At 29.3% G+C, this 11,567-nt stretch overlaps 1 protein-coding gene across 2 annotated transcripts in view; it reads right to left on the reverse strand.

The window, feature by feature from the left end:
* Positions 1–11,536, reverse strand: part of LOC106460502 (arfGAP with SH3 domain, ANK repeat and PH domain-containing protein-like) — an 83,429-nt gene extending 71,893 nt beyond the window's left edge. For both annotated transcript variants that reach the window (XM_022387252.1, XM_022387251.1), the window contains exon 1: positions 11,235–11,536. In XM_022387252.1, coding sequence (XP_022242960.1) covers positions 11,235–11,360 — 126 coding nt within the window. In that variant the 5' untranslated portion in view covers positions 11,361–11,536. The remainder of the gene's footprint in view (positions 1–11,234) is intronic.
* Between the last annotated feature and the right edge of the window lie 31 nt (positions 11,537–11,567).

The raw sequence follows: 11,567 nt of genomic DNA on the forward strand, positions 1-11,567 counted from the left end.
TGGTTAAAGGGTAAAGGTTAACGTTAGTAGTAGTAAACGTAAACTAACTTACTTATAAGTAATATACACTACTTACTACTAATAAGTATATTACTCTATATATATATATATATATATATATATATATACATGTATATTGACAATGATAATATGATTTGTACCATTAGCTGCTGGAGATCCAATTTAACATACTGCATATGAAGTCAGTCACTGAATCTCAGTCATGGCATTTCCTACTACATGTACATAAGATGAACAATATAAAAGTCTGAATTTATTTTGTTAGTTAATAAATTTTCATTACAAATAATATTGTTCTCATTTCATCTAGCCTTATCTGCTAATTTTGGGGGAAAAGGATGATAAAAAGTTATTAATTATATGAGACCTGTATCACAATTGCACTTGTCACGGCTTGTGCATGGTGAAAAGGGAATCATTCAAACCTTCTTCTAAGTAAACATGCAAGAGTCCAGGGTTAAAACAAGTGTAATCTGAAAGGGGAAACGCTAAGGTTTCTTCTGGCACCAAGCAACCTTTATCTCCAGTGGGTGTTACTAAGTTCACACTATGTGAGCTTGGCTTATGGTCTATACGATACAGAGAAACGAGCCAAGCCGGTAAATATACAAAGTTATTGACCTTATTTCGACAGCCAATTCGAAGGAAATACCAGGTACTACATTTGGGTGACCTCAACTTAATCCATTTATAGTGCTTGTGCAGATATGAAAATGTGTAAGGACTGTAACCTACCAAAACAGCAAATATTTAATTAGTGTACATAAAAGAATGACTTACAAGACAATTTTAATGACATCATTCTCATAAATTTTCGGGCAAATTTACTTACGCAATAAAAATCAACGCGGAATAATAACATATCGCTTCAGCAGTTTGTTAAATCGTCTTCCTGCTCTTATCGATGTGTATAGACCGAATCTTACAAGAGACCGTGTGATGGCCAACTAAAACTTGTCAGGCACATTTCCTCTTTAAAATGTCCGTTAAATAGCTGACATCTATTATTAGATTTAAAATTGCTTCTTAAGTACATAAGTACTTACGGGTTCTAGATATTGCTACTTGGTCGATAATTTACTCACGCAAATCTAGCCAGCGCCATGAGCAATGCTGTTCAATGTATGTCATCTGTTTAATTCCAAGTTTATTCAATACTTATCGTCAAAAAAACCTAAGATTACCAAATGTGAAAGCTGAGCACTGAGAACTGATCTGACTACAATCTAAATAATTTTGTGATAAAAATAAATCAAAAATGAATATTAAGGTAATCCAAAGCCATAGGCCTTTTCGGTATTCACAAGGAGTTTTCCAAATAGTATTTTTGAGCAAACGTTTACGTTAGTTAGGAGATTTAATGTGATATCTGTATTATAAAACACCGCGTAACTGAACAATTATATACACTATAGTAACTGTAATACATTTCCAGAGTGATTTTGCTTTAGCGTTTTATTTAAACTGTTTTATTACAACACTGAAAATATTACATGCCTAACGGTTTTGCGTTCGAGAATCTAAAAAACGAAGGATTTTCGTATATCCGAAAACTCGCAATTGAATAAATTCAAAGAAACGTTTCTTAATCAACTTAAATATGTTTATAATTTATACGAGTCTTTATAGCTATACTTGTCAGTCATTGTGTGAGGTCAACTACTCGAAAACAGTTTTTAGAAAAGTATATACAACTATCTCTTCTTTTAAAATAACAATAAATCGGTGCTCAAAATAACCAGTATTTTTACATAACGCACATTTAGTAATATATTGTTTTTAGAGCTATTTTGTATATGATACTATTATATTAATTTTCATCTTGAAGTTTTTGTATAGCATACGTACCTGAAGCTGAGAACTGAGGTTATCAATTGCATTATATTCAAATAAACACAAAATTTATTACACACCAACGTGTGAAATTCGCGATTCTCTTTTTCATTGTTATATTCTAAATATGCTACTTCGATTTAATTCAACCTTAAATAAGAACCATCTTGGAAACAAAGGTACTGACAATAATTACATGAATGATGAGACTGGTTCTGTTATTTTTATTAAAATAATAATCATGTTACACATACTTAATAGGCATAAGTTAACATCGAATGGTTTTTCATTAGGTACGAAAACGAAGTATTGAAAAGTTGCACAATCACGACGTATACTGGAATTGTTATCACATTACCACCGTGTGTTTTAAACGATACTATGCCAGTTTGAAACTTAATCACTTTACACGTGACTTACAACGAAAAACTTCATAAACAACACTCATTTTACTTTTCGTATATTGTCGGATTATAAATCCGAGAGCAAATGGCTTGCGTCCTGTTACCACGAAAAATAAAACATTGGGGTGTGGGTGTGTAATCAGAGTAATGGTCAATGCTGTTGACTAGCTTCTTATCAGTTTAAAATCTGGCGCAGATAGCCCACTTGTAGCTTTGCACACATATTCAAATCATTAGCCCCCCCCCCCTCCAGTGGCACAGCAGTATGTCTTCGGACTCACAACGGGTTTCGATACTCGTGGTGGGCAGAGCACAGATAGCCAGCCCATTATGCTTAATTACAAACAAACAAATCACAATACTTTTCCCGTAAAAACACATTTGCCACTTTATAATGAGAAGAAATGAAATCACCTGGTAAGTGCAACGAGTGTGTGATTATTAGTGAGAAATTTGTTAGGTAACGAACCACTGGCATATCCATGAGTTATAATCAATGTACGGGCCCGGCATGGCCAAGTGGTTAGGGCGCTCGACTCGCAATCTGAGGGTCGCGGGTTCGAATCCCCGTCCCACCAAACATGCTCGCTTTCAGCCGTGGGGGCGTTATAAAGTGACGGTAAAAGAGTAGCCCAAGATTTGGCGGTGGGTGATGATGACTAGCTGCCTTCCCTCTAGTCTTACACTGCTAAATTAGGGACGGCTAGCGCAGATAGCCCTCGTGTAGCTTTGCGCGAAATTCAAAGAACAACAACATATAATCAATGTACACACAGTACGACAATAAGCGAAAGTTGCCTACTTTATTCAAGACGTACCACGTCACGTACGAAGAAGTCATATTTGGTTTACGTTCTACACACGTGGGTGCAAAAGATAAGTAGCTAGCTACTAAAGTAAAGGAGGAACGAACTTTCTTCCTACGGAGAGATATTTTTGTAATATGGTTGATACTCTTAGAGGTTTTAATTTTGTCTTTTAAAAGAATATTGTTTCAATGATTTCTAAAACCGATTTCTTTCTTGTATCACTCTCTGCCTTACTGATCTTTCTTTTATCGTATATTATGTCTAACTGAAATCATTGAGGATAATTAAACCTCACAAACAAATTCCGAGATGATTCTAAACCTTACAGTTTTGTTTATGGGGACAGACCCACTACAATAAAAGTATTTACTTTATTTATGTCATATTTAGATGCTACTATTTTCATATTCATACCTGTAAAATAAAAAAAAAAAACTTGATAAACAGTGTTTTGGGGAGTTTGGAAAAAATTGGTGGGGGTGGGGGGCATGGCCCCATCCTAGAACTGCCTCTGAGCAAACTGTTTGAAGAATGGAGATATTTCCACCCTTTTTGTAACATATAAAAACAAAGGTTAAGTTTGGAACATATACAGCATTTTTAACATTAACTCACCATAAAATGTTAGTCTCAGAAATTAATATTTTTTCCCACTTTCCAAGTGTTCAAAATTAAATAATTCTACAGTAAGTGTAAGATAACTTGAGTGTTATCTAATTGCATTCCAACTGAATAAGTAATGTTAAAAGATATTTTTAAGTGTATCACAGCATTAATATTTTGTGGTAAAACCATTTTTCTCAGCCTAAAAACTAACAAGTCTAATAAAAAAGGCATAAACAAAAAAATAAATAACTTACACATATTTTTTTGGCTTTTTATGTTAGCACATAAAATATAAAGTTCAACAGAATCCTTCCATACATGTGTATATTAATAAATGTACATTTCTGTCATAAAAGGACAATATATATAGACACACACACACACAGTATATGAATGGAACCATATATAAAACATGCTCCAGTAATGTCTATTGCATAAAAATAGAGAACAAAACAACATAAAACATTTGGAAGCGGTGTGTGTTAAGTACACACATACACACACATTAAACACCAATTACAATTATACAGATGGTTTAGAAGACTTTATAAAAGTACAGAAGTTCATCTCCAGAATCTATAATGTAATCTAAGTTTAATTTTTATTACAATTATACAGATGGTTTAGAAGACTTTATAAAAGTACAGAAGTTCATCTCCAGAATCTATAATGTAATCTAAGTTTAATTTTTATTACAATTATACAGATGGATAAGAATACTTTATAAAAATACAGAAATTCATCTCAAGAATCTATAATGTGATCTAAATTTAATTTTAACTTAGATATATGCATGTTCTACCGATACATTGTAACAGCTGAAGAATAAGTAAACTACCCTGACACAGAAAGGGGAATTCTAGTTATGGTATTTGATATTGTCAGTGAAGATACTATTCCACAGAAATTTAATCATGTATTTTTTAGAGTTTTTTAATGAAAAATAAAATAGCTTTGGCATCTTCAAACAATTTTCAACAATAGACTCAGTGAATAAGAATATTCTAAAAACAAACAAACAAACAAACAACCTATATAAAACTTTTATCAACATTTGTTCCAAGATTATTTATGGTCTAAATGTTCCATGAAGGCAAGAGTCTTAAATGTTAGAGTTCTTTTTAATTTACTGAGGTTGTAAATTAATCATCCTTTATAATTGACATAAAACTATATTTATTCACAGAAATTACCTATTTAAACCATGCATGATTCTAAATTAATAGCAAACACTGTTTAACAGGATGAAATCCTAGAACAGAATATTTATAAATGAAAAAGGTTTTGTTAAATATGCATGTAGCCTGAATCTTTAGTTATGTATTTTGTAGAATGTAAGTAAGTTTAAGACTTCTATTGTCATGTATTTAACATACATGGATAATACAATTTGTTTTCCTGCAATATATTTTTACTTCAGAAATCACAAATTTTTACATAATATTCTTCGCTAGTCCTTATACATCCAATGACCACTTATTATTGCTAGAAACCATGTTTACTGGTTTCTGCATGAATTACCATTTGTTACAAGAACAATATTTATGAGAATCATTAAAGTAACTTACTGCGTATTGATGCATTTGAAATTGTGAATGTGTACTGACAGAATACGAACAAACATTTTCATGAACCCATATGACATTCTATGCTTTCCTTCTGTAGGGCAGAATTTTTACTGTACTCAGAAATATTATATAGTTAAATATTCTATGAAATAATTATGAAAGCTGTTTAAACAATTAAATAAAAATAATGGACAAAAACACATACATAAGTTCAAACAATATCAAAACACACACACACAGAGCTGGCTTAAGTTCAAAAATTAAAGGGTGCAAAAATAAAAAATTGCACCCTTCTTCAAATTTTTATATTTCTTATTCTATTTTTCTGTAATTTACAAAATGTTATATAATTTTTTTTAAATTCAAAATACAGAGTACAAAAATGGTACACAGTAGAAAAATACAACAAAAATTGGTCTTTAGAAAATGGAACTTTACAAGCTTTTAATATGGCAACATTTTTCCTTAATATGTCCATATTAATTTCTCTGCCTTTTCCTTTTCTATTGAAATTATTGCTAAACCATTTAATCTCTCTTGTCCCATTATGGAACTCACAAAAAACTTTAGTGTCAAAATCAATATTTTGCCACTTGCCACACTAATGGGCAAAGCTAATAAAATTCTTAAAACAGTAAATGTAGTTGGAAAAAAGTCTTTGATTTGGTTTTCACATATATAAAATAAGACATTATTTGGATTTGATGGAATTCACATGTGATATTAATTTAAGTCCTACACACAAACTTTCATCACATATATATCTTTTCTCTTTGCTTGTTAGTATTTTTTCTAAATTTTTACAATTTTTGCACCCCCTAAAATATTTCTATGGGTTCCCTTCAAACCTGCCTTGAGCTGGCCCTGCACATGCACACACACACATAATTTTATTAAATATCTAGTAAAAAATATTCTAAACATTCTAGTTCACTCAAAGTCATAGTGAAGGAAAAGATTTAATTTAAGAATACTAAATATTGACGTGATCTAATAAAAACAATTACTATCTTTATATATTTTAGTCAATGTTGTTTCAGTTCATAATGTTTCTTGATTAAATTGTGTTAAAATATTTGTGCCTTTTAATAGGAGCAAAACTACTGTATAATGAAAGAAATAATCAAGCCTAACAAACATTCATAACACTATAGCTATGACAAGGCAAACATACTGTTATAAAACAATGTAAATCCCCTCTCCAGTTCATTGTTAAGAAAATCAAGCATCAGATGATAAGTCATTCCTTCTATTTTGTAAACAGGTTATTAAAATATAGTTCCAGTCATCATTTTAAAGCGAGTCATTGAGTTCAAAATACTTCAAACATTTCATGAAGCAATGGCCAGGCCTTACAGAAGACATTCAGACAGTTGTAAGTTGGATCCAAGTGTCATGAGCAGAATGTGGAACTGCTTTCAAACCAGTGGTGCAGTTGTTCAAACAACTGAACAAAGAAGGCCATCATCCATGACATGCACACAACATCTACCTGTCAAATTTGCCTCAACTAATTTGTATGATAAAGGTTTCAAGACTGAACCAAAATTTTACAACCACAATTTAATGTAGTATTCATATACAGATTGACATAGACTTCACATGACCGTCTTGTATGCAATAAGTCTAGAGAGATGCAATCTGCTCATATCTAGACACATAAGATAAGTAATTTCTGATGCATTGAGATATTGCTAACCACGTCATTTGCACAGGTGTCAAAATTTTCATGAAATATCTCTGCAGAACCACCATATCTGAAAATTGTTCATTACATATATACCCTTTCTTTCAAGAAACAGGATAATTTATTATCTGGTTTTACACACTATTCAACACTTATAAGAAAAAACAATGAGTTAGACAGCCATTTGGTCTTTTTAAGATGCTTCTTATCCACCAATACTTAAATAAATGAAGGACTTAATATCAATATACCTATTTAAGAAAAATTTAACATAATTCAAACTAACAACACAATCACATTCTGGAAGTTTATACTCCTAACTGTAAAACATGTTTTTTTAATATATATATATATATATATATATATATAGAAACAAATAGATTAAAAGAAAAGAACTACTTTATTATTTAGTTAATTAGAAACAAATAAATAAAAACACATAAGTACTTGTTTCGTTTCTTCCTGGACACTATTCAGTTTCTAAATTAACCCTTCTCTGACAAGACCTACTTAACAGTGAAAGACTTCACACATTTTTTTGCCTTAAAGCTTTATATATATATATTTTGAATTTAATAATAAAATAATTTTCATCAAATAATTTCATTCTTTTTGCATGAAAACCAAAATGGAAATATTTGGAAAAAGGTTTCTTGTAAAGTATATATTTTTTTTCATTATACAGTTATCATTGTGTTTGTTAACAGGTAATGGGTAATTATTTGCATTTCTGACATGAGATTTGTGCAAATTTATTCTTAAACATAAGTTTTCTGTTTCTCCGACATATATTTGCTTATAACAAATATAAGATAACACATAAATAACATTATATGAATTACAACTAAGTCTAGAGCTTAATAAAAATATTTTCTACTCAGTAGGGCTTTTAATATATTTAGTATATGTAATATAATTTATTTTCAAACTTGGCTTTTAAAGTTGTATCTTAATTCTTTTTCAATAACATTAATATTAATTTGAACTTCAAGGCAATAGATTATTATGAAAAAAAATAATTAGTACTCCTTTTATATTATCTTTATAATTATTGTTAATTTCTTCTATAATTTTAAACTAAGTTTAAACCTCTTTTTTACCCTATAAGATTTTAATCCTATCAATCGAGCACAAATTATATTATCATGAAGACAACCCAACAGTTCATATGCTATCTTAAATCAGATAATTAAAGCAAATAAATCTGATGAAGGTATTTTTCCCTGCAATAAACCAAATTTTTGTATTTGTGAAAATGGTTATATTCCATATACTAAATATATTACAGGCCATACTACGGAGAAAAATTTTTTTTTCAACTCTAGCTACATTTAGTTTAATTCATATTATGTTATTTATTTATTATATTATATTTGTTTTGAGCAAATATATGTTGGAGAAATAGAAAACTTATGTTTAAGAATAAATTTACATAAATCTCATGTTGTAAAGGCAAGTGCCCATTATGTTATGTATTATGGAAAAATATCACATTTTATAAGAAAACTTTTCCAAATATTTCAATTTTGGTATTCTTGCAAAAAGAGTAAGAGATGATTTAATAAAGAAATTTAAAATGACATTAAATGTTACACAGTTTAACACACAGAGGGAGTTTAAAATATATATAAGCTTTGAGATAAAAAAAAAAAAACACGGGAAGTTTTTCATTGTTAAGTAGGTCTTGTCAAAGAAGTCTTAGTTTAGAAATTGAAGAATATCCTTGATAAAACCTTAACTGTCATGTTTACCACTATTGTAATCTTCTTTTCTAAGTCTCATTATTACCATTAAAGTTTCTTCAATCTTACTGAGTTTTCTTTTCAGTTATTAGGGGACTTTATTTATTACTTCCTGTTGCCTCCCCATGTGTTTTGTCAAGTGACATTGGTTAGTTAAAGTTGGATTATTTGTGCATGTTTAATAAACTATTTTTCTTATTACATTTAACAAGGATATATTTTAATTAGAATGCCAATATTTGATATATTTACAGTATGATTCAGGTATTTATTTAACTTGTTACTTATTACTATTTATTGTTTCTCCATAAACATTAGTTTTTTGCCCACTACTAGTACTCTCCTACTACCTGACTTTATAGCTAAACAATAATATGTCAGTAATTTATCTTAGATGTCATATTCCTCTAAAGTTACACAGTTAGAGCTGTTTAAAGACCTTTAAAGACATTGTTAAGGAGCATTGTGGAATGTTTATATTTTACTGTTCTTATACGTAGTTATACTGCTGTTAAGTTTTTCAATAAACATTAAATTTATGACAGTATTTAAAACTAACAACTAGTGTTTATATGTTCCATAAGTATATTCTATTCTTTCTTTAATACTACTTTTCATAACAGTATTTGTTAGAATATTTAATAAATCTAATTTTATAATATTACATTATTATACTTGTGTTGTAAGAGATTATTTCACACTGTTAGCTTAGTATAGTTAAGACTAACCTAAGTCTCCTAGGCTGGCAGAACCTTGTAAGATATCAGGTTTACAGGCATAAACATTGTTAACAGAGTAGGTACCCAACTGAAGAATCAATGCATTCTGATATTTTTTAAGTACAAACATAAGAACAGTGTATTTAATTAACCATAATCAATACCAGGTTGATTTTTATTTTTTTAACTGATCAGAAGTTAATATTAATTTAAGAGAGTAGTTATATTGTAACATTTAAAGTGTGATGCAACAATCTAATTAGAATTTGCAAATTTATGTGTTTTCATTGAGTATCTGCCCACACTACATTAAATAAATAAAGCAAAAGAATAAACATTTTGTGCTCAGAACTTGTGCTACCTAGTATTAGTATTACAGCCAACACCTGTCATCTTTTACCCTAAACTCCACAAAAATCATACAAAACTGTGAGATTTGCTCATAATAATCTGCTTCACTACATAACTATATTCCTGTTGGTTCAGAATTTATATAGGTATTTATTATACATGAAAAAAAAAATATAGGCATGCTGCATACAATAAGTATATGTGTAAATTTGCAGTTAAAAATAACTATATGTTTTATTTGGATCTTTTGAATAACATTGAGATTATGATTTGGAAATTTAATTGAGGCTGTTAGTTCAAAATAAGGAAAGAGTTCCATATGGCACCCCCACCCAAAAATTGTAGAATTGCCTGGATAAAAAAGATTGTACATCTAATTAATGAAGTAAGTGGTATAATAATGTATTAAAATTATCAGATCATACTATTAATATGATTTATTAATACATAAATATTACTTTGATGAATTTTTTTAAAAATTGAGTGGGGGTGCCATATGGAACTCTTACCCAAAATATATATATATATATATATATATATACAGACACACACATAAATAATACATATATACATATACAAATGTCTATACATTAAAGCAACAGAGAATAAATAGTAAACAGGAATAACTGTAAACAAACTGCATGAATAAAACAAATAAAAAATTTCAATTTAATTTAAAAAATAAAAATATTAAAAGTGTAAAACATTTTTAATATAAACAGTTATATATATATAGTTTAAAAGTAATAGCAATAGGGGCTGATTATTTACTGTCACAATTACAACTATTTCAAATTCATATGACTTAATGACATTACTTATTAATAGATACTTATTGACTAAAATGTATACTTACCAATAAAATATTCATAAACTATATATATAATCATCTTGAAAACCCACAACACTAAACAGTTAAAAACATAATTCTATATTTTGTAGTAATTAATATTTTAAATCACTAAACTTAAGTATATTTAATTTAATTAACTTTATCAAAACAGGATGCATATTAAAAAAACCTTTTGTCCTGTTATTAATGTTACCAATATTTATTTTTTCAATATCAAAGATTACTAATCCTTTTTGGAATCAATATGCAATAACATTAACACTGTGACTCAATGTTAACAGTTAAGTACTAAAGTTACTTCAAAGTTATATTATTAATTATTTATAACATGTGACATGCTTTATTTAATCAAAAATTTGATATTCCTAAGTCAATAGTTTATATTGGTCTTGGCAACAAAACTGAAAGTCGACTGTTTTTTAGTATTACGAGGTTGAACAAGTAATTTTTGATGGCCTAAATCCTGGACACTCATTTAAGACTGTAAAACTAAAACTAAAAAAGAAAGCATAACGTAAGTTTTATTTGTTATATTTTCAAATACAGCAGATAATGATAATAAAATTGTTGCATAATCACTAACTTTTGAGTTTTTATAATTTAGTACTTCATAAATTATGGAAGTCTCGAATACAACTTACCTCCTCGAGGGATCCTATGGTTTGACGACATTGAGGCATTTTACCAACAAAAGTCGACGTTGTCGGTGAGTTATAATCCTCACGAGTTTCTGTCACGAACTCGGCCACGCTCATCAATCCAGGCATGGCTGAGTTTTGCAGAAAATTTCACACCATCAATAATCAAACCTCAAATGAGTTTCATATTCTCAGTCATCAGACTAAGAGTAAACCAATGCTAACACAAAATCAGTTACGTTAGCTGAACCTACAATACTCTCTTTCTAACAGCTATACTGATTCTTATTATAATCAATGCACTCCAGGGGGCATTACTGTAGAAATCCCTTCTCT

The sequence above is a fragment of the Limulus polyphemus genome, unplaced genomic scaffold (genome assembly GCF_000517525.1).
Source record: "Limulus polyphemus unplaced genomic scaffold, Limulus_polyphemus-2.1.2 Scaffold782, whole genome shotgun sequence".
NCBI classification, from domain to species: Eukaryota; Metazoa; Arthropoda; class Merostomata; order Xiphosura; family Limulidae; genus Limulus; species Limulus polyphemus.